The 24,404-nt window shown below is 38.4% G+C and overlaps 1 protein-coding gene across 1 annotated transcript in view; it reads left to right on the forward strand.

The window, feature by feature from the left end:
• Positions 1–24,404, forward strand: part of LOC138071336 (dedicator of cytokinesis protein 11) — a 209,137-nt gene that overhangs the window by 151,161 nt on the left and 33,572 nt on the right. The window contains exons 36-44 of the mRNA XM_068962866.1: positions 1,740–1,806; positions 3,323–3,370; positions 5,296–5,438; positions 6,734–6,849; positions 10,166–10,303; positions 13,859–14,041; positions 17,698–17,811; positions 20,055–20,270; positions 20,359–20,416. Of these exons, the coding sequence (XP_068818967.1) occupies positions 1,740–1,806; positions 3,323–3,370; positions 5,296–5,438; positions 6,734–6,849; positions 10,166–10,303; positions 13,859–14,041; positions 17,698–17,811; positions 20,055–20,270; positions 20,359–20,416 (1,083 nt within the window). The remainder of the gene's footprint in view (positions 1–1,739; positions 1,807–3,322; positions 3,371–5,295; positions 5,439–6,733; positions 6,850–10,165; positions 10,304–13,858; positions 14,042–17,697; positions 17,812–20,054; positions 20,271–20,358; positions 20,417–24,404) is intronic.

Consider the following 24,404-nt stretch of genomic DNA (forward strand, 5'->3'; position numbering starts at 1 on the left):
TCCCCTGAAGTCGGCGTAACTCTCTGTCATGGAGCTCTTTAAGTGTTAGCCAGGTTTTTTTAAACTCTTCAGAAGACACATCACAGAGGCTAACCTTCGGCATTTTATCTTCTTCGGAAGAGCTCTGCCCGCTTTCCCTGTCTTCTTCACCCACATCCCCCGCGTTCATCTTGATTCTCTGACTGGGATTGGGAAACAGTGGAGACAGGCACCACCAAAAAATGGCGGAAGGGCCGTTAACTAGAACTGGGCCGCGGACCGATCGAGAGTTTCACCTCTTCTACAGACCTGTGAAGTGGTCTCAGGGCACCGGATGGGTGAGAGGATGGATCAAAGATGGCTCAGGGGTGGACAGCAGGACGTAGGTGGGGGGCAGGAAGGAGACACCAGCCTCCTTTTGCCGAGAAGAGCGAAAGCACAAGGGAGGGAAGATGGCGCCTTCCAGCCACCCTGTGCCGGACTGGAGACTCGAGAGACTGGAAACGCAGTGACTTCTGGGAAAGCCCCGCTGAGCTGAAGTGCATCCCAAAAGGGGGGGGGGGGGCTTGGAACATACCCCTTGCTTTATTTTTGAAACAGACTTACTTGACCCAATTTTAGCATCTTTCTTCCTGACAGTCAGTGTTTTATAATCATTGAGAAGCACAAATACCCATGGTCATTAGTAAGTTAGACGTAAAGTCAAAAGCCATGCACTCTCTCCTTCCTGTCACCCCTCCATTTAGGCAACATTGCTTAGTCGTCCATTCCTAGATTTAGAGGTTCTCGGGAGACTGGCAATTCTGTAACTGATTACTGTTGCGATCCATCCTAGAGCTTTGCTGGTGGCTCAGTAGGTAACGAGTCTGCCGGCAATGTGAGAGAGCCAGGTTCAAACTCTGGATCGGGAAGATCCCCTGGAGAAGGAAATGGCCACCCACTCCAGTATTCCTGCCTGAAGAATTCCGTGGACAGAGGAGTCCAATGAGGCTACTGTCCATGTGGTCACAAAGAGTCAGACACGACTGAGTAACACTTTTACTAGGTTTTCAAAATTTAGAAGTGAAACTGCTGACACCATTAGCTATATCTGAATAGGTTAAAAAACGGAATGGAAGGTTAAGTGGGGGTAATATTTTTCTCTTAAAAAAGTTTCAGTGAGTGTGTTGAAATTAAAAAAAACTCAGAAGAGAAGTATATGTGATATAGGTTTGGGGCTTTTATATCTAAAATAGTTGTTTCATGAATCTGTGTGGTATGTATCTATATTGCTAGAACTTCAGGGTTAATAATCCAAAGAGGAGGATAATAAGTTATCACTTTTCCTCTCAAGTTCTCAAACTTTTTGGTTCTCCGAGTCCTTTGAGTAGCAGGCAAACGTGCTTGACCCTACCTTCGGAACAATGCACATAAATGCACCATTTTGCATAAAATTTTAGGAAAAATCCCAGGTCTACTTCGCTTCCTGTCTTCAGTTATGATAAGCCATCGAAAAGTACATTTATAAAGTAAATAAAAATAATGTTATAGTTGAAAATAATTACAGATTAAGCAGTATATTTGGAATTAATTCAATAGAGTGTATTGTGGGTATTGGGCAGTGAGATGAGATAGGAGGGCAGGATTCAGATGAGACAGAACTGGTTATGAGTTGATGGTCATTGAAACTAAAGTTATGTACTTTGGAATTCACTGTGCTATTACTATTTGCTGTTATGGTTTCTGCTATTTCAAGCTGTAACACTTTATTCTATTTTCAGATACACTCTTAACTTACTGGAACAAGGTATCTCCCCAGGAGCTCATAAACATTCTCGTACTTCTAGAGTAAGTTGTCTTGTTTTCATAAAATTTCCTCTTATTTTTGGGAGCTTAATGTTTATAGTTAATGAAATATTACTCCTTTTTGTTTTCATCAGCATATTTGTACATAATGTAGGGAGTGTTAAACTATTTTCATAGTTTATAGGTTGACATATAGCTTCTTCACACATAGAAGAAAAACATGTAAACGAAATACTTGTGGTATTATAGAAAACTCTAGCTAATAATAGCCCATCTTTGCAGACCATCTGGAATCTTTGTGTGATCTGGAAAACTGGAAGTGGCACCAGCTGTCCTAATCATTCATTTAGAGCAGATGCTGGGTTAATGGAGCCCCTTAAATGTTGGAGTTTAGAATGTGTACCCTTAGATAGAGCCAAGTAATTCTACCCACTTCAGAAATGTGTGTTTGTGTGTATATGTATATATATTCCAAGGTACTTGAGGGGAAAAAAGCTAGCATTTTTTCCTAAGTGGAGGGGGGAACTTGACCTGTATTGTTTGCTGAGCTATTTTATTGAAAGGTAAAATAAAAATTAGAGTGAAGTGTAATTTCTAAATACATTTTAAAATAAATAGTATACAACCTCATGCGAAGAGTTGACTCATTGGAAAAGACTCTGATGCTGGGAGGGATTGGGGGCAGGAGGAGAATGGGATGACAGAGGATGAGATGGCTGGATGGCATCACTGACTCGATGAATATGAATCTGAGTGAACTCCGGGAGTTGGTGATGGACAGGGAGGCCTGGTGTGCTGCGATTCATGGGGTTGCAAAGAGTCGGACATGACTGAGCGACTGAACTGAACTGATGATATTGTATGTGCATGTCCAGCAAAACATTTGGAGAAAATATTTGCAAACAAAGCAGGATTAAAAAAAAACACTACTCTTAATTATATTGAAATATTCACTAATGAAAATAGATGATGTTGTTGGGGATTTACTTTAAAAATATGGAGGAGGTAGTAAGTGTGGAGGGAGGAGAGAAGACCTGTTTGGGGTAGAAGTTAAACAGGAGTGGCCATGAGTTGATAATTGTTGAAGCTGGTGGGTGCTGGGTATATGGGGTTTGGTTTGCTGTCCTCTCTATTTTGTATGTTTGGGATTTTCTATACTAGAAAGTGGTTTAATGCCATTATAAAAAATATAGCAATGGCCACAATTTTTAGGGCTTAAGAACCTTTTTTGGTGTTAATGACTATATTAGAGACCTTTGCTGTGACACACAGTATGAAGCTCGAAGGATCATTTGCATTGATACGTTTTTTAAAAATATGTCATTAGAATTGTATATGAAGACCTGAGACTTTTTGGTGCTGAAGTAATTGTAGCAAATAAATGTAGAGTGATATAATGTGGCTGGTGGTTGTATATTTATTTGTATATACCAAAACATATTATTGTAATATGATTTTAAATAGGCCATTCTTTGTAACACATGAATTTTCAAATATTATTTGTTAAAATGCAAAGTATGGTAATATAGGACTAACATGCTACTGTTTTTCTTTCTAGAGTATGTTTGTTTCACTTTAGATACATGGGGAAAAGAAACATAGCAAGGTAATTCCCATAGCACTGCAATTTCCTCTTTTTTTCTTCTGTTCCAACAGAGGGCAGTCTTAATCATGTCATGTAAAACCTAGATGCTTCCTTTTGAGTTAGCCTTAAGATACTCAGTGGCTCAGATGGTAAAGCGTCTGCCTGCACTGCGGGAGACCTGGGTTCGAGCCCTGGGTCGGAAAGATCCTCTGGAGAAGGAAATGGCAACCCTTGCCTGGAAAATCCCATGGACGGAGGAGCCCAGTTGGCTTCCATCCATGGGGTCACAAAGAGTAGGACACGACTGAGTGACTTCACTTCTAAGATACTCATGTCTGGAGAAGGAAATGGCAACCCACTTCAGTGTACTTGCCTGGAGAATCCCACGGACAGAAGAGCCTGGTAGGCTACACTCCACGGGATTGCAAAGAGTCGGACACAACTGAGCGACTTCACTTTCACTTTCACTTTCTTTAAGATACTCATGATTTATTTAATGCTTCTCAACTTAAAGTTGAAATTAACCTGATGTGAAGTGATACATTTTTTTTAAAGTTTTCCAAGGGTAATGGTTAGACTGATGTGCACAGTTTCCGGTCTAATCCTAGAACAGATGCTTGTCTCTTCTGAAGGATGTGAGAAAAGACTAGATCCAGGGGAGGGCAAGAAATTGTCAAGTGAGGACAACTGTCAGTTGTATACTTTTGTCTACAACCTATCAATATTCACCTCAGTTAGTAATGTAAACAGAAATCCCAAACAGTGATTGCGACATGCATTATATATTATTTCTTTCTTCTTTTTGCTGTGCAAATCTTAGTGAAATAAATACTTTAGAAAATGTTTGTGGGATCCCATGGAGAAGATTACTTGCTTATTTTGATAAGATATATTTCAGAGGTAGAGTTAGTCATTAAAGGAACTTAAATAGAATTATTTTCTTTATTAAAGTAAATTTCATGGCACTTCCAAAAACTAAAGAGGTAGTTTGAAAGAAAGTGAAAGTCGCTCAGTCATATCCAATTCTTTGCAGTCCATGGCATTCTCTAGGCCAGAATACTGGAATGGGTAACCTATCCCTTCTCCAGGGGCTCTTCCTGACCCAGGAATCAAACTGGGATCTCCTGCATTGCAGGCATATTCTTTACCAACTGAGCTATGAGGGAAGCCCAAAGAGGTGATTTGGATTAGGTTTTTGCTGAGACTCTGGGACATCCTAATAATTCAGGTGATGATTTTTGTTGTCTTCCCAGCGCTGGGAGCTGGTTGGGAACTGGTATGGGAACTACCACAATGAACCTTAACCTCTAAGATTCTGGTGACCTGCCCTCTGTGTTTACTAGAGGATGGACAAACTCTTCTTTCTCAGTCCCTGCATTACGTAGTTGTTAATTTTTTTTAATGAAACCCTAAAATTAAAGGAAAACAAAATAAAAATGTGCAAATAGACATCTTTGTAGAGTAAAAAATTCTGATCCAAGTTTAACTCCAGTCCAGAAACAGATTAGATACATGCTCATTCTTAAATATCTGACTCCAGGAAACCACCCTCTGCCATGTCAACTCTTGAGTGTCCCTCTCATTGTTTTCTCTGACTCTTGCCTTTCCTTATCTCCTGAGATAAAGATGGAATCTTATTGGAATATTGTCTACTCTGATATATTGTCCACTGTCTGATATTTTTGAGAAGAGGAAGGAAAGTAAGAAACTAGCTTTAAATTCTCTAAATTCCTTACTTGTATTCTTGTAGTATAAGGTATTTTAAATATACAGAAAGCATTATACAATTCCCAATGATGTCTCATTTAAGCCAAATAATAATTGGTAGAATATTGAGCATAGCACAGTATTTATGTGAAAACCTAGTCATTTATTAGTTTAAAAAAATATAACATTGAGATACAGTAGAAGAGTAATCCATTTCCTAACTTTAACATTTATTTTAGGGTGCATGATGCCTGGCTGTCAAAACACTTTGGAGTAGACCGAAAATCACAAACCATGCCAGCTCTCCGAAACAGATCAGGAATAATGCAGGCCCGGCTTCAGCATCTTAGTAGCCTGGAAAGTTCATTTACACTTAATCACAGTAAGTGCAGAATGTGGGTAGGGTACCCATTTGAAACAGACAGTAATACTGTTTAACCTAAATCACCAGTACAGCTGGAGATCATTTCACATCTCAGTTTCTGTACAGTCATTTCGTCATATGTGAATGTAATATCAAATATGCATGGATTGTTTTTAGCAATTTTAGTTAATAGTGAGTTCTTAGTTTAATATGAAGGAAATTAATTTTCTCATTGAATTATTATTCTTATATTATTTTACATTCAATGTCTTTTATCCATACCTTAATGCAAATAATGACATTTGAATATAATAGTATATATAATATTTGTTTAGAGTGACTATTGTTCATTCAGTAATTATTAAGGTATTACCCATGCTGAGCTGTCTGTAGAAATTAGAGCACTGTAAATACTATTTTGACAAAGATGTATTTCACACAGGTTGAAATATTGACAAGTTCAATAGGACAAGGAAGAAGCTAGAGGGTCATATAAATGAAAGCTATCCTCTAAAAAGCAAATCTTAATAAAAAGTCAAAAGAGTGAGAAAACGTTCATTTCCATACAGTCCTTTAAAGGTTGCATAAGAGGAAGCAAGCAGAACTGGCTCTGCTGTAAGGACTAATAATAAACACAAATGTCTTGAGCAGATGGATGCTGAGCTACTAGACTCCGGACCTTTCAAAAAAAATGCAAGTGGTACAGCCTCCAGCTTTGTTTTTTGTCACTTGTAACAGTGTAACGAACCTATATCTTTCAGTTGGCCAGGATGCTTTGTTTTCCTTCAGATTTAGAAACAAGTCTCACACCATTGGCATCATTGAAAACATCAGGCCATAGGGAACCCCTGTACATAACGTAGCTGCATTTCTATGAGTTTCTCATTTTTGCACATATAACTAGCAGCATAGTCTAAAATGCCTCCCATGTTATTTCTTAGTTACATACCTAGTTCACCACTCACATCTTGTCTACAAAGAAGTTGGCACCTATTTATTTGTGGCAGAGCTGTTGATACAGAGCTTAAGTTAAAAAAAAATAGCAGAATTGATTAACCCAGATCATATTTGATTAAGGAGTAAATACAGCGAAACTCATTAAGTCTGCAGGTGGGCAGACTGAATGAGATAGTAATGAGAAATGGACTGCAGAATTTCTGTATGAAGTATTAAGTTTGTTCTTTGCGAACCTGGTGTCTTTTTGCTTGTCTCTCTCTCTCTGAGTCTTTGGGAGAGAAAATCATTCAAAATTGTTATGTGAATACCTGTGTCATACAGTTTTAATTTCCTTTTTTTTTTTTTTTTAATTTCAGGTTCTTCAACAACTGAAGCAGACATTTTCCATCAGGCACTTCTTGAAGGAAATACTGCTACGGAAGTTTCCCTAACAGTATTAGATACCATATCATTTTTCACTCAGTGTTTCAAGGTAAAAATGAAAGGTTAGGATTCAGTTGGTATCATTGCAAAGAAAATATGCAAAAATTAACTAGGCAGATGAAGCTTAGTATAAAATCCCCCAGTGAGCAGTCAGGAAACTTGGGTGGCAGATCTAGTGTGACCTCAAGAAATAACTGAGTCTCAGCCTTAAAATGAGAGAGTTGGACTGTTAATAATTTGTTCTTCATTTCCCTTCTCTGTTATTTTTGTGTTTAAAAACAGGTTTTTTCATACTTTTGTGAAAATATCCAGTCATTTTTAGCCTAAATTATGATTGAGTCAGCCTGTCCAAATACCTGTTGAGATGAGGTGTCTTGTCAAGCCAGATGATATCCAGACTGGCTGGCTGGCGTCCCTTGTCAGGGGTTTATTGGTTTTATTCAGATACTTGCCTCTCAGTACAAATCATCATTGCTAGGATTAAAAAAATAGAAGAAGAAGAAATTGAAAGCAGTTATCTTGCAGGGTTGTTTAAGGTGTAAAATGAGATAATGGATGTTGGATTGCTTTGAATAAACATTATATAACTATGTGTTTTGCTTAGTCATCAGTTGTGTCCGACTCTGTGATCCCATGGTTCTACCCTGCTAGGCTCCTCTGTCCCTGGGATTCTCCAGGCAAGAATACTGGAGTGGGTTGCCATTTCTTCCTCTAGGGAATCTTTCCAACTGAGAGACTGAACCCAGGTTTCCCGCATTGCAGGCAGATTCTTTACCAGCTGAGCTACCAGGGGAGCTCATATAACCATAATGAGAGGCAACAGTAGTGGGAGAAGTCACAAATGAAAGCTGGCTCTTCATCTGAGTTATACAGATTTTTTTCTTTTCTTTCCCCTTCTCAAAGTAATTCAGTTAATTGCTTCAGGCTTCCAGATTTACTATGGAAACCAGGCCTATGCTTTTCAAAGAGTATAAGGGAAAACTGAATGAGATAGTAATGAGAAATAGACTGCAGAATTTCTGTATGAAGTATTAAGTTTGTTCTGATTAAATGCAACCCAAATTCATTTTTTATTATGCCAGTAAATAAGACATTTGGTCTTAAGGTTTGCATTGTTTTTTCTTCCTCCTAGTCAGAGATTTCTTATTTATGTAACATACATCTCTTGTTAGTTGACAATCTCTATTAGATGACAGGCACCATCCTAAGTGCTTTAGAAATATTAACTCACTTTTTTATTGTGGGACTGGAGGTAGAAAAGAGGACTGCAGATGGGCACCAAGCATCTTTTTGAGATGATGGGAATGAGTGGATTGCAATGACTGCACAACTCTATAACTTTACTAAAAATAATTGAATAATAAATTTAAAATAGCTAAATTTTGTTGTATATAAATTAAACCTCAGTCAACTTAAAAGCACAAATATTAACTCACCTTTAATCCTCACACTAGCTTTGTGATGTAGATACTATTATTTTTCCCATTTTAAAGTGAGAAAAGTGAAGCTCACAGGGAACTTAATGTCACATAGCTAGTCAGTAGCAGATCAGGAATTTAATCTTGGCTAGTTATCACAAGAGTCCTTGCTTCTAACCACTACCCCATGCTTTAAAATAAACTATGGGAGGAACCAGAAAGATGGAGCATCATTCTGGGATTCTGGCTATCAGTGTTACCATTAAATCTGTTACAAATATGCATATGGTTTTGGGCTTCCCTGGTAGCTCAGATGGTAAAGCATCTGCCTACAATGTGGGAGACCCAGGTTTGATCCCTGGGTCGGGAAGATCCCCTGGAGAAGGAAATGGCAACCTACTCCAGTACTCTTGCCTGGAAAATCCCAAAGACCGAGGAGCCTGGTAGGCTAAAGTCCATGGGGTCGCAAAGAGCTGGACACAACTGAGCGACTTCACTTCACTTGACTTCAAGGGAGGAGCCAGAAAGATGGAGCACCATACTTGGATTCTGGCTATCAGTGTTACCATTAAATCTGTTACAAATAGTCATATGGTTTTGGTTTTTTGTTGTTACTTGTGGCCAGTTTGTAATCTGCTAATTGGTTTTTTAAGGGATAGGAGAGCAGGGCTGAAGACATTATCCAATGCATTCTTTTCTAAACAGAAAGGGTCACAAACCAATAGATACTTCTCTACAATTTCTAGTCTTTTATGTCTTTACTTTAGTAAGTTTACGGAGTTGTGCAGTCATTACAATCCAATCATTCCCATTATCTCAAAAAGATCCTTGGTGCCCATATGCAGTCCCCCTTTCCACCTCCAGTCTCACAATAAAAAAGTGAGTTGATATTTCTAAAGCACTTAGGATAGTGCCTGTCATCTATCAAGAGAGGTATGTTAAATAAATTAAGAAATATTTGAATAGAAGGAAGGAATAAGAGTGCACATTTTGAAATCAAATGTCTTATTTACTGGCACAATAAAAAATGAATTTGAGTTGCACATTAATCAGAACAAATTTGATACTTCATAAAGAGATTCTGCAGCCTATTCCTGATTAGTATTTAAGGAACCTTTAAACAGTTTGTGTAGTCTTTTAATTGTGATACCTGTTATTATCTCTACTCATAGAAAGTTTAATTGTCTCCAGTGGCTAGACATACACTACACATACATTTTAAAACGAATTGGATAATAGAATTTTAAAATAGAATTGATGTTTTCCTTAATTCTTACATTACTTTGTTTCTGTCAGAGAAATACAAAGGCTATCGGAGAAGGCAATGGCAACCCACTCCGGTACTCTTGCCTGGAAGATCCCATGGATGGAGGAGCCTGGTAGGCTGCAGTCCATGGCATCGCTAAGAGTCAGAAACGACTGAGCGACTTCACTTTCACTTTTCACTTTCATGCATTGGAGAAGGAAATGGCAACCCAGTCTAGTATTCTTGCCTGGAGAATCCCAGGGACAGGAGAGCCTGGTGGACTGCCATCTGTGGGGTCACACAGAGTCGGACATGATTGAAGCAACTTAGCAGCAGCAGCAATTATCATGTATCCATTTTTTATTTACTAATTTCTTAATTAAGAAGCAATTTAATTAATAGAAAATACACTTCCCATAATAGTTCTGTATTTGCTGTGGTATACTGGAAAAAGAATTTTTTTCATCTATTTAAAAGTAGGCTATTAAGTATACCCTACTTATAGGCTATTAAGTAGTTTTTGTAGTATTTTGAGATTTCCAAGTTGAAAGATGGCAGAAATGTTTTTAGATTATGTTAAGCTTCTTATTGTTATTTTTCAAGCAGTGGTTTGATGAACAGGTATTGGTAAAGTCTGTTCTCTCATTTTAGGGGGAGCAGCATAAACTATTTGTTAAAAAAAGCTTTTTTATGTTTTCTAGAGTCAACTTTTAAATAATGATGGCCACAACCCATTAATGAAAAAAGTATTTGATATTCATCTTGCTTTTCTTAAAAATGGGCAGTCTGAAGTGTCGCTGAAACATGTCTTTGCCTCACTGCGAGCGTTCATTAGTAAGGTAAGGAACAAATCTTTGTGGCTGCGAGTGGCCTTGCTTCTCAGTAAAAAAGATCAGGGGAACAGGATCTCCAAACCTCAGCTAATGAAGCCATTAAATCCTGCCTTCATAAACATTAATACAGAGCTGCAAAATACAGAAAGAGGGCCTGACCACGAAGTCCCTAAAATCAGCACGTGCTTTTAATTTCATCTTGTTATTCCTTTTTTTTTTCCCCAGTAGGCTCCTTTGAGTAGTGTCATGGTAAAGTTATCAACTGCCAATATTTCTTCTCTTTGGTTTCTTTTTAAAGTATTATCATGCTAAAGATATATAAATTGTGAGTGGATTCATGTATAATCACTTTGAAAGCAGAGACAAGTTACAAAACCCCAGGGCCTTATATGATATCTTGCAAGTGATAGGCACTTAATACATGTTTAGATGAATAAATCCTTCCTTTCAGTGCTAATTGTATCTGTGGGCTCCAGATTTTCAGGCCATTTACGTCATGTAAAACTTCAGACTAGGTTTTTAGGAACAAATATGACTCAGCAAAAATTTATTGCTGGTCTGTTAAGCATCAGAAACCTAGATGGAGTTAAAATTATGGAAAGGCACAGTCTAGGCTTCCACTCTGGTATGTGTAACTCCAACAAGACAAATTCAGTTTTTTGTAGAATAGGCTAACTGAGCAACTTTTTTTGTCATTATTTGCATGGCAACTTATTGTCCCAAACTGATAGAAAAGTAGATGATTTTGAAGGTTTAATTTTAAATTGCCATTCTTTACTGCAATTTTGGGAATAAAGAAATAAATGGAAAACTGAGTTCAGTGGAAGTGTATGAAAAGAAACTAAAGGAAAGAGATTCAGAAATAATTCATTTAATGAACAGTGACTGGATGTGTAATTACTGGTGTCAGACTTTGTGTCAAAGATACAGTCTGAGGGCTTATTGTCCAGTAGAGGAAAGCACACATTGATGCACATCTACAAATACCATTAGGGTAAAGGAAGCCTACAGAGAACTGAGGGTAAATGGAAGGACAGGAAACACTCATTGAGCACCATTTCTCTGCAGCACTGAAGTTAGGATTTAGTTTGGACTCAGCAATTGAGATGAGACTGAAGAGGTCAGTGGGGACCAGATGGTTGTATCCTCATGTTTTTCAGTTAGATTTCATCTTTTAGGTGTTGGGAAGCAGGAAAGCAACATAATTAGATTTGTATTAAGAAAATTGTTACAGGTATGGGAAAATCTCTTTGAATATAGGACAGAAGCATAATCTCTGCTCTCATGCAGATTTCAGTGGGTGGAAGGGGGAGAGAAAATAAATAAGTAAATAAAATAGTAATCGGAACAAGCTCTTGGAAGGAACCAAGGTGGTGAAATAGAAGATAATGATTTGTGGGGGTTACTTTTGATGGGTCTGTCACTTATTTTTATATTTTAACTTTTTAAATTAAGACTTTATGTTTTGAAATCAGTTTTAAATTCACAGTAAAATCCAATGGGAAATACAGAAATTTCCTGTATATCCCCACCCCTGCAAACATACATACAGTCTCCCTCATTATCAACATCTGCCACCAGAGTGCTGCATTTGTTACAACTGATGAATTTACATTGACACATAATAATCTTCCTCATCGGCTCCCCTGGTGGGTCAGTGGTAAAAAGAACTCGGCTGATAATACAAGAGAGTCAGGTTCAGTCCCTGTGCTGGGAAGATCACCTACAGAAGGAAATGGCAACTCACTCCAGTATTTTTGCCTGGGAAATCCCATGAACAGAGGAGCCTGGCAGGCTAAAGTCCATGTGGTCGCAAAAGAGTCAGACACGACTTAGCAACTAAACAACAACAGTCTTTCAAGGTGCACAGTGTACATTAAGGTTCATTCCTGGTGCATATCCCATAGGTTTGGACAAATGGTGTGTACCCATCTTAGTATCAAACAAAGTATTTTAACTGTCCTAAAAATCGCCATCAATTCACCACTCCCCTCCCCACCACCCCTGGTAATCAACAGTCTTTTTACTGTCTCCCCAGTCTTGCCTTTTCCAGAATGTCATACAGTTGGAATTTGGGTTTGTCACTTCTAAAATGAGACCTGAAACATGAAAAGGGGCCAGCCACTTGAAAAGCTCAGGGAAGAACATTCTAGGGAGAAGGGATAGAACTTGAAATTCTGGGAACTGAAAGTTCAGTTTAGCTGGAATGGAGTGAATTAGGGAGATCATCAGCATACCAGTGGCAGTTGAAGCCATGGGAGTGGTTTAAGTTCCCCTGGAAGGGTAAGAACAACAACGAAAAGTTAAGAGCAGTGTGTTGGAGAAAAGCAACATAGAAGGGGTTGGAAGAGGAGTCTATGGAGGAGATGAAAGGGAGCAGTCACAGAAATAGGAAGAAAGGCAAGAAAGAAGCCAAAGGAGAAGAGAGTATCAGCATTATTATGCAATACAGAGTGGTCTAATAAGATAAGGTAGAAAGGGAGCCCATTGGAATTGGCATTACAAGGTCATTGATAATTTTGGTCATTGCCCACTCAGAGAAGTGATAGATAGACTTCCTATAGCAGATTAACTGCTCTACCGCTGTGCCTTCCCTTCCTGTCTATACAGAAGTATCCTGCCCAACAAGATTTATTTAATCTGGTGAAACCATCGATGAGATTTTTTCAATGCCAGCTAGAAAACATTTATTAAATGTTCATTAATAGATGAAGATGCATAAACAGTAAGAAGCATTGTACTTAGTGTTATGGTGATAAAAAGAAGATAGATTCCTATAATATGGACTTAAGTTCAGTATTTCTGAGAAATAATTTTGAAATAAGGCCCTAGCTACCTTGATTCCTATAATATGGGTTTAAATCCAATACTCCTGAGAATGATTTTGGAAGAATCTAGCTTCACACTCCTTGAAAAAAATCCATTGTGTACCCTGGAGCAGCTTAGTACTCACTTGCCGAGACATGTAAGCATGGAAGTTTGCAATAAGCCTATGTTCTGTGTATAGCTTATTTTCCACAAAGCAGATTGAATGCATTCCAATACTTTTGTCTCTTGCCTGTTTCGAGGATTAGATAGTCACTTTTGTACTTTTTCTATGCCAACCTGTATTTTACTCAACGCTGTTTATGAGTAGAGGGTGCACATGTTTCTGTTTGTGTGTGTACAATTCGTCTATACTCCATTTTGTTAAAAGATCAACTTTATTTGCTGAATAGATTCTTGATATAATTTTCCCAGCATTTGGAAGTTTATAATATAAGGAACTGTTTAAATATAAAACAAAAGAGTAAGTAGTGCAGATTGGCCTTCCCATTTTTATGGCCCAAATTGAGACCATCATCATGAAATGAGTCATGATTTCAGTGATTCATTATACATGCTGGTCTTTATGTTTTTATCTAGCTTGGGTTCTCCAGAGCGGTACCCTAATCTTATGTTGATTGTGTATCCTCAACGCACCCAGCTTAGTTTTAGGGAGAATACTGTAGGCACTTGATAGTTGATTGATTTCTGTTTTATGGCTTTTTAGATAATTATTTATGTTTTCCTATTGTTTAGTTTCCCTCGGCCTTTTTCAAAGGAAGGGTAAACATGTGTGCTGCGTTTTGCTATGAGGTTTTAAAGTGCTGCACGTCAAAGATTAGCTCAACCAGGAATGAAGCCTCTGCACTTTTGTATCTTCTGATGAGAAACAACTTTGAGTACACCAAAAGGAAAACCTTTTTAAGGACACATCTGCAGGTCAGTGAAAACTGAAGCTTCTCTTTCTTCTGTTCAATCTTTAGTCTCTCTACATTAAGGTATAGAGCTTCCCAGGATAATACAAAGCTATTAGCCACAGGTGGCCATCTAGCACTTGAAATGTGGCTAGTCTCAATTCAGGACATATTGACTTTTAAAGATTAAGTATAAAGAAGTAAAATATCTCAATTGTTTTATATTGACTATATGTTGAAGTGATATTTTGGATATATTGGTTTAAGTAAAATAAATCAAAATCCTCTTGTGTCCTTTTACTTTTTAATGTGGCTGCTAGACAATTTAATATTACACATATGACTCATATCCTATTTCTGTTGGACAACACTGCTTGAGAACAGGGATATTAAGAGCATAGATTCCAGATTCCACAAGTATCACACACTGTGTGACCTTAGTGAGGACTTCTTTAGTCTCTCCGTACCTCAGATGCTTCATAAGTAAAACAGTGGTAAATATCCATACCTACCTCATATGGTTATGGTGAGTATTAAAGAGATGATTAAGTAACAAATGAAATACTTGTGTTTTATCATGCTCCAGCATGCCCAGTTAGTTAAAAAATGAGTGAAGTCTCAAAGTTTAGTGGAAAACATGGACTTTGGAAACATAGCTACCTGGACTTAAATCATAGCTTAGCTACTTACTTAATATGTGACTCAAGGGAAGTTACTCCGGAGAAGGCAATGGCACCCCACCCAGTACTCTTGCCTGGAAAATCCCATGGATGGAGGAACCTGGTGGGCTGCAGTCCATGGGGTCGCTAAGAGTCAGACACGACTGAGCGACTTCGCTTTCACTTTTCACTTTCATGCATTGGAGAAGGAAATGGCAACCCACTCCAGTGTTCTTGCCTGGAGAATCCCAGGAACGGGGAGCCTGGTGGGCTGCTGTCTATGGGGTCGCACAGAGTTGGGCACGACTGAAGCAACTTAGCAGCAGCAGCAGCATTGGCAGGGAAGTTACTCAGTTTGTCTTAACTATTTGCCTCATCTGTAAAATGAGGCCAAGTATGTTTTAGCTTGTGGGGTTTATAATGAGGGTTAAAAATAAAGTGTGTGTAGTACCAGGCACAAAATGCCTAGCTCATAATAGACACTTAGTATGTGGCAGTTGTTATTCAACATCTCCATAATTTTTTGTTTGTGTGATGAAACAGGTGTGAACTGAAACACAGTTGGGAGTTTTTGGCTCAGTTGCCCTCTTTGTAATATGGGAAATGCTTGGTCATATTTCTATCTTTACTGCCATGGTCTGTTCCATTGCAGTTGTTTGTTGGAGACTGGGTTATAAGTAAGTAAATGGCCATAAGTAGGTTTTTAGAAACGTCATGAGAGATGTGAAACTCTCATAGAAGTATGTGCTTTCTGTAAAATGTTGTATCTAGTTCTTTTTGGATACTAGGTCTAGCATTATATGTTAGGGTGTCTAATACTTGCTTTCATAGAGATGTCACTTGAATACCACCTTCTTCCAAAGCATTTCTGCAATTAGTGTGCTGATATTTTTGAATTTCCCTATTAGGGTCCATTCTTCTGTGTTAAAACATCAATTTATCTCAAGTCCTATATTCAAATAGAAGTGAATTAATAAATTGCAGACTCTGGTTCTAAGTGCTAAATAAACTGATTAACTTGTAGTATTATGATCATGATCTTTTAAATCCTCATAACAGCTCTATAATGTAGGTATTGTTATTATCCCTATATTGCCTTTAAGGAAAGTGAGGCACAGGGGTTAATTCATTTTCTCAAAGCTATTCAGTTCGTAATTGATAAAGTCAAAGTTTGAATCTAGGTCAGCTGGACTCAAGAGCCTACACCCAACTCCTACAGTATCTTGCTTATCAGGACCAGTGGTAAAGCTTCTAGCCACTAACACCTTAGCCTGAATCATATAAGCATTCATTAAAAGGAGCCTGAGAGATTTAAAAGTACCATGCATACATGGTACTTGTATGCATGGTACAAGTTGAAGCTCAGTTGCTTCAGTCGTGTCTAACTCTTTGTGACCCTATGGACTGTAGATCACCAGGCTCCTCTCTTAATGGGATTCTCCAGCCAAAAATACTGGAGTGGCTTGCCATGCCTTCTTCCAGGGTATCTTCCCGACCCTGGGATCAAACCAACATCTCCTGCACTGCAGGCAGATTCTTTACTGCTGAGCCATCAGTGAGGCCCAAAAGCACCGTTATATGGCATTATACTGTTATCATTATGTAGTGTATAGGTTATAACATGTACTACTGTCTAAACTATTTAGATAGGCCCTAGTCAGAAACAAAGAAGAGAGCTGAGGCACTGGAGTTAGAAGTCCAGCACATTGAGATAGACTAGTGAAAAGAAATGAGAAACCATCAAAGAAATGTCATTTATTCCCAGCTTTGCCAAAACTACTAACTAGCAAGCATACTGAAGGTAGATACCTGTATCTACCATTGTATCAGTTCACTAATTATGAAAATGGTTTCAGGTCTAGCTGTGCTATGAGTTTGGAAGATTTTTCACATCAAACCAAGAGAAATCTCAATAAAATTTGAAACTAGGAACCTCCATTAATCTATAATTCTGGTTTTGTGCCAATACCATACTGTCTTGATTACTGTAGCTTTGTAGTATAGTCAGAAGTCAGCAAGGTTGATTCCTCTAGCTCCATTTTTCTTTCTCAAGGTTGCTTTGGCTATTTGGGGTCTTTTGTGTTTCCATACATATTGTAAAATTTTTTGTTCTAGTTCTGTGAAAAATGTCATTGGTAATTTGATAGGGATTGCACTGAATCTGTAGATTGCTTTGGGTAGTATGGGTATGGTCATTTTCACAATACAGATTTTTTTCCAATCCATGAGCATGGTGTATCTCTCCATCTATTTGTGTTGTTTGATTTCTTTCATCAGTGTCTTATAGTCTTCTGCATTTGAGTCTTTTGTCCCTTTAGGTAGGTTTATTCCTAGGCTTTTACTCTTGTTGTTGAAGTAGTGAAGGAGTTGTTCCTTAATTTCTCTTGATTTTTCATTGTTAGTGTATAGGAATGCAAGGGATTTCTCTGTAGAAAGTTTGTTTGTATCTTGTAGCTTTACTGAAGTTGATATTTTTAAAATGATATGACTTTGTCTTTAGCTTAAAAAATTTTTTTTGTTTATTTTTGCCTGTGCTGGATTCTTCATTGCTGTGTAGCCTTTTCTCTATTTGCAATGAGCAGGGGCTGCTCTTCATTGCTGTGTGCCAGCTTCTTATTGCAGTGGCTTCTCGTGTTGCAGAGCATGGACTCCAGGACACGCAGGCTTCAGTAGCCATGGCATATGGGCTCAGTAGTTAGAGCTCACAGGCTCTAGAGTGCAGACACACTAGTTGTGGCACAGTGCTCTGTGGCACGTGAGATCTTCCCGAACCAGGACTTGAACCCATGTCTCCAGCATTGGCAGGCAGATTCTTTACCACTCAGCCACCAGGGAAGTGCCTACCATTGCTGTTTCAATAGGAGAATTTAAACCCCTCGTGTAAGAAGAAAATAGCTTTTCTTGAAACTCTAATATCTTTAAAAGAAGCATTTCATATGAATGTCTATGGGTTTGTACATTGAAGAAAACAAGCAACGTGTTCAAAAGACATTTGAAAGATGGTGTTTTCTTCTTTCCACAGATAATAATTGCTGTGAGCCAGTTGATAGCAGATGTAGCACTAAGTGGAGGATCGAGATTTCAGGAGTCTTTATTCATTATCAATAACTTTGCAAACAGTGACAGACCTATGAAGGTATGTTCTCACTTTAAGTGAAAAATTAGAACCATGTTCATTGTCAGGGGAGTTTTACTTCTTAAGGTAAACTCTGCACTGGATTCACAACATTTATATAGTATCAAGTGTATAGAATGTGAGCTTCACGAGTCAAGGCTTTGTCTCATACATCCCTGTACCTCTAGCACCTAGAACACTGCCAGGTACATAGTAAATATTCAGGATTAGTTGAATGGATGGATGAATGACTATACTGTGTTTATGATGGGATTTGAATTTTTTCTGGGGTTGAGTTTTAAACTTACTCAGCAAAGAAATGAGTTTTTTCTCAACCGTTGTTACCATTTATAAGATTGGTTAATCAAACACTGAGTTGGAAATTTCACAAAACATCACTCTCTAGAGTTGCTAATAGCTGCTGGATCCTTTGTCAGCAGATGAGAAATGACACAGAAGGGATTCATTACTATATGATATTCCAAGATGAAAGAATCATCTGTTAACTGGGGCTTACCAGAGATACTCATTGGCAAACCCATGTCCAAGGCTATCATTCTCAGGTAACCGTTGGCTGAGATCAAACCCATGACCCTGACTACCACTCCTCAGACCTACCTATATACCTAAAACCTAAAACGTTGTAAAACTTGATTTGTTGTTCTGTTGTATGGAGAGTAGGTTCTGTTCTTCAGTGATGTACATGTAGAAGGGAAGAAGACTCCTTTGCCAATACAGAATGTTTCCTCCCAGAGGAATTGTCCCCATTCTTGGGAAAGGTCATCTTCCAGCATAATTTGACAATTTGTGTAAAATCTGGGGAAAAAAAAAAAAGTTTGCAGTCATAGCATACTTGATGTTTGGGACGTGTCGAATCTTTGTACCAAAACATATTCCCATAGGAATATTGCTTAGACTGAAAAAAACAAAAAACACTGAATAGTGCCAGCCATTCTCAGGCTGGGAAAGTAGAACTTTTCAGCTAGTTCTACTGGTTCCTTAGGAAATAAGTATATGCTCCAACTAATCCCATGAGCGCAGAAATAGCTTATGTCGTTTAGCATCTTTTACTCATACCCTAAGAGTATTTTCCATTTTTTACCATTCTTAATTCCATGTTATATAAAAGTTAGACTGCCAACTTTTTCTAAGTAAATGGGGTCTGTTTTAGCCCTCCATGATAGGAAATCTTTTTCATGACTCATTTGTGAAATGACAGTTTTATTCTGGTAGGGCAATCATTACCAATAAACTCTATTACAACAAAGGTATAGATTTATCCCAGTAAATGAAATCTCTATTAATGTATATGAAGAGACTATATATATATATACACACACACACACATATATCAATAACAATTTTCAAAAGTCATCTTTAAAGAAGACTCTTTTGAAAATTATTTTCTCCACGTTTGGTGATATTCACATTGAAAAGCTCCTTAAGGCCTGTATCTGTCCCTACTCCTCTTCTCAGAACCCTACATATAATTGTGATTACTCCAGTGGGGTGAATAGGAAACTCTAACTTCCTATTTTTGAAGACAAAAGCAACCCTTTAAGAGAAAGTAATGATGTATTTAACCTCTTCAGAGTGTTCTGTGATTCATAAACTCTTTTTTACATAATTGGAAATTGGTTTTCACATTAATACATATGGTAGTGTGTCAGTGGAAGAGTGACTAAGGTCATGAGCTCTGTAGCCTAACTGCCTGAGTGTCAGTCCTGTCTCTACCACTTACCACCTTCACAACTTTGGCCAAACTACTTAACTGCTGTGTATCTCAGTTTTCCCATTGGTAAAATGAATTACAATAGTCTTAACTCATAATGTTGTTATAAAGTTAAAACATGTAACGTGCCCAGGCCTCTGCTTGGTACATAGTAAGATATCAATTTTTAGTTATTATTGTAACTAAAATTACACACTAAAAGTGAATATGGATTACCTTAATTGACATTGAATTGACAGCAGTGGAGGTGGGATTCAAAACCAGGTAGTCTGGCTCCAGAGTCTGTGCTTTTATGTGTTAGGAATATACTACCATCAAACTCAGTGCTTTTGAAGCCTGAGATAGTAGAATATTGTTTAAAGAATTAATTTAAAACTCTTTAGGCATGCCCACATGCCAAGAACCAAGAACCTAATACCAAGATTTCTGACAAGGGGTAAAAGTTCTATGTTATTCCCAGGATGGGCTGCTTAGGCTTGGAGCACACGGATAACATTGAAAAACATGTCTTTTTTGTTTGTTTTGACATTAGGCAACTGCTTTTCCCTCAGAAGTCAAAGACTTGACCAAGAGAATCCGTACTGTTCTTATGGCCACAGCTCAAATGAAGGAGCATGAGAAGGACCCCGAAATGCTAATTGATCTCCAGTATAGCTTAGCCAAGTCCTACGCAAGTACCCCAGAGCTCAGGAAAACATGGCTTGATAGCATGGCCAAGATTCATATAAAAAATGGAGATTTTTCAGAGGTGACTAGTTATGACTTTGTTCGAAACACAAGCCCTCCCAAACCCCTGGAGCACCATCTCACGGTACCTTCTTTGTCTCCTTTTTCAGGCAGCAATGTGTTATGTCCACGTAGCAGCTTTGGTTGCAGAGTTTCTTCATCGAAAAAGTAAGATATTTCTGTTCTTCAAGTCAGGGGGAACTTCAGTTAGCCCAAGGAGTTTTATCTTTGTAGCTTGCAGCTATGAATGGCATATGATTGAGCTCTGAAAAATATGCTCCCCTTTCATCTCACTCACTGTTGAACAGAAGTTGTTCTAAAAGAAAACTGGTTGTTCATTTGCCTTCTGCTTTCATTAAGAGCACAAGAATAAGTTAAATAGTACAGGGCCAGGCCTGATGCTCAGTTTGTTTCCCAAGACTGTCTCCCTGGAAGACTGCCACAGATTAAATTCTTCTCAGGGCTTATGGGAAGCTCTGGATAACATACGTAACTTATTTTCCCCTGTCTGCCCCAACGTTACCAACAACTGTCCATGAATTCTATCTGTACAGACATTTTAGTATAACAGAATCTTGGTATTAAAAGGGAGTTGAGAGGACTTCCCTGCACTCCCAGTGCAGGGCTCATGTTCTGTCCCTAGTCAGGGAATCAGATCCTGCATGCCACAACTAAAGGTCTCACCTGCTACAACTAAGACCCAGTGCAGGCAAATAAAGAAAGGAATATATTTTAAAAAATGCTAAAAAGACAAAAAAGGGAGTTCACACATCAGCTAGATGGCCCTGTAATATGTCGTTTGTTTGTATACCCATCTCAAGAACAATTTGGCATCCATACGTGGATGAAGTGCCTTTGTGGGAGCTGTGGGATCCAGCCCCACATACCAAGGGACCTGGAGGAATTTTACCCACCCATGTATCAGGTAATGGGCAAACAGACCTGCGTGCTGTCTGTGGACCTTGCAGTGGCCTATGAGCTGGCTCCAGCCCCTGTCAGCTGCAGTCTAGGATCCCCTGGGGAACACTTGTTTTTGATAATCACCCGCAGACAAGAAAGCCTTGGGGGAAGTCCAGAAGTCCAGTGGAGAAGTTCCAGCATGCTATTGGAGCAAAAATTATACAAGTTTGAATGCACTGAAGAGGGTCAGAGGAATAGTTTGATTTATTCATGTCACCTTTTCCACAAGGTGGCACAGCTCAGTGCCAAGAGAGACTTTCTCACCCTTGATTTCTAACGCAGGGAAAAGTGAGAGCATGTGAAGGGGTGCTGTGTTTCCCAGCAGCACAGGATGCTCCCAAAGAGGCCCATTTCTCTCTTGCTCTATCCAGAGTACTGAGTTGTGAGCTGAATGACAGAGGCAGGAAGAGGCTGAGAGAGCAGCAGATAGGATTCTTAGAGGTCATTACACGCAAACAGACCCTACTAACCATGGACTCCATGAAAAAGCCTGCCAACACATCCCTAGAGATATTTAGCCTGTGGATCCTCCACTGGCCCACAGGCACCCCCTGTGCTCCATGTGCCTCAACCACACTCTCTTCCATCCTGTAACTGGATCTATGTGCTTGCTGCTGAAGGCAGTGAGAGCCAGCTCTGGCAGATGGATACTGAACATGTGCAGAAAGCCAGCCAGAGTTTGTGGGCCAGGGAGAGAACACAAGTAGCACCACCCTTGGGAAATCAAATGGGAGGCTGTTTGCACCTGACCTTGTGTGTTACGTGATGGGGAAAAGACATATGTGGTTATGAATTCTGTCATATGTGGGAGCCAGAATCGCAGAGCAGGTATATCCATAGAAGGTCTGTGAAAGCCTCAGAATCCCTAGCAGGACAGATGGAAAGTATTTCTCACCCTCAGTCAGTAAAATTGGTTGAAGGTGGCTGCCATTTAAAATGTGAAGATAGCAATGCAAAATTTCAAGGAACATGAAAAATGAAGGAAATATAACACCCCCAAAGGATCATTATAATCTTACAGTAAGAAAGACATGGAGATCTGCAATTTGTCTAATAAAGAATTCAAAATAGCTTTTCTAAGGAAGCTTAATGAACTACAATAAAATAGAAAATTTAGTAAAATCAGGAAAATAATACACAGACAAAATGAGGAGTTAAACAGAGATGGAAATCTCATAAAAAGAGCCAAACATTTTCTGGCACTTACAAATACAATGAATGAAGTTAAAACTGAAATAGAGAATATTAAAAACAGAATGGATCAAGGAGAAGTACTAATCTGCATTAAAATACTAGACCTTTGAAATTATTGAGTCAGAGGAGAAGATAAGGATGAAGAGTGAAGAAAGCCTACATGATCTGTGGGATGCTATCAGCAGAAACCTTACAGGCTAGGAGAGGGTAGGATGATATGTTTCAAGTTCTGAAAGGGAAAAATAACTGCCAACCAAGGATACTCCATCCAGCAAATTTGTCCTTCAGAAATAGACAGATCAGTACTTTTCCAGGAAAACAAAAGCTGAGGGAGTCCATCACCACTAGACCTGTCTTCCAAGAAATGCTGAGAAAAGTTCTTCCTGTTGAAGTGAATAATTAGTATTATGGAAACATGAAATGGATCCATATGTATGGATGAAGAAGACATGGTTCATGTAGTCAAAGGAAAGAAGGAAATCCTACTATTTGTGACAACACAGATGGATGTTGAGAGTATCATGCTAAGTGAAATAAATCTGAGAAAGAGAAAGACAAATACTGTACAATGTTACTTATATGGGGAATCTTAAGCCAAACTTGCAGCTGCAGAAAATAGAGTGGTGGTAGCCAGAGGGATACCAAAAATAGGGTGATTTTGGTCAAAGGGTACAAATTTCCACTTACAGGATGAATATGTTCTGGATATCTAATGTATATAGTGATTATAATGAAGAAGATTTTGTTATATACTTGAACGTTGCTAAGAAAGTAGATCTTAAATGTTTTTACTCTGTCCAAAATGGTAATTATGTGTGGTGATGAACTCTAATGTGGTAATCATTTCATAATATATACATGCATCAAATCAACACATACACCTTAAATGTACACAGTGTTCAATATCAATTGTGTCTCAATAGAGCTGGGGCTGGTTATAGGGCTGTTGGGGGTGGGCAGCATCCACAAAAGGAGTCATGATCTTACAGGGCTCAGGATTCAACAAGTCTAATTCAGGAATCTGCCTGAAAGCTTCGCTTTCCAAAATTAGTATTGTTGACTACTGTAACAACTAACTACTTAAAGAGTAAGTAAAATGGTTGAGTTAAGAGAACAGATATACATATATGTATGGCTGAGCCCTTTGCTGTCCACCTGAAACTGTCACAGCATTATTATCTGGCTCTACTCCAATACAAAATAAAAAGTTTTTAAAAAATTGATTGACATTGGACACTGCAAAGAAATCTCCCACTGTCGATCATAATTGCAATGAAGTTGGCCAAAAACTTCATTTGGGTTTCTTGTAACATCATATGGAAAACCCCAAAAGAATTTTTTGGCCAACTCAATATTTCCTTGAAGGCAGTCAAATGAGTAACATTACCGCAAAATGAAACCATCTTGTGGGAGTTACATCACTCTGGTTTTGGCTATGAGAACACAACCATGTTTTACGTTTTAATTCGAGAATTTCTATAGTTAACCAGGTATTTTTCTTCACAAACAAAATGGCATAACTAAAATGATTCATTTTACTTGCATATTAAATTAACCACCTTCTGTTTGATACTGAATTTCTTTTCAACAATCATATGTTTGAAACTGACATGCACTAGTATTTTCTTTTTAGTACATATGTGGTTTTAAAGTGGAGAACAAGATTAAGTATCAACAGAAGGCCTTGTTTGAGGCTTCTTTTCCCTACATCACTGGTATGCCTGTGAAATTGCCAGAAAAACAAATACTGAAATTGCACACCTGCAGTCAAAAATAAACTAACAATTATGAAACCCCTAAACACAACTAATTAAGGTTTTAGGTGTGTCTTTCACATATATACCCCTGGAGAAGAAAATGGCAACCCACTCCAGTATTCTTGCCTGGAGAATCCCATGGATGGAGGAGCCTGGTAGGCTACAGACCATTGGGTCGCAAAGAGTTGGACACAACTGAGCGACTTCACTTTCACTTTCACATATTTAAGGTTAATATTATCTCA

The sequence above is a fragment of the Capricornis sumatraensis genome, chromosome X, assembly GCF_032405125.1.
Source record: "Capricornis sumatraensis isolate serow.1 chromosome X, serow.2, whole genome shotgun sequence".
NCBI classification, from domain to species: Eukaryota; Metazoa; Chordata; class Mammalia; order Artiodactyla; family Bovidae; genus Capricornis; species Capricornis sumatraensis.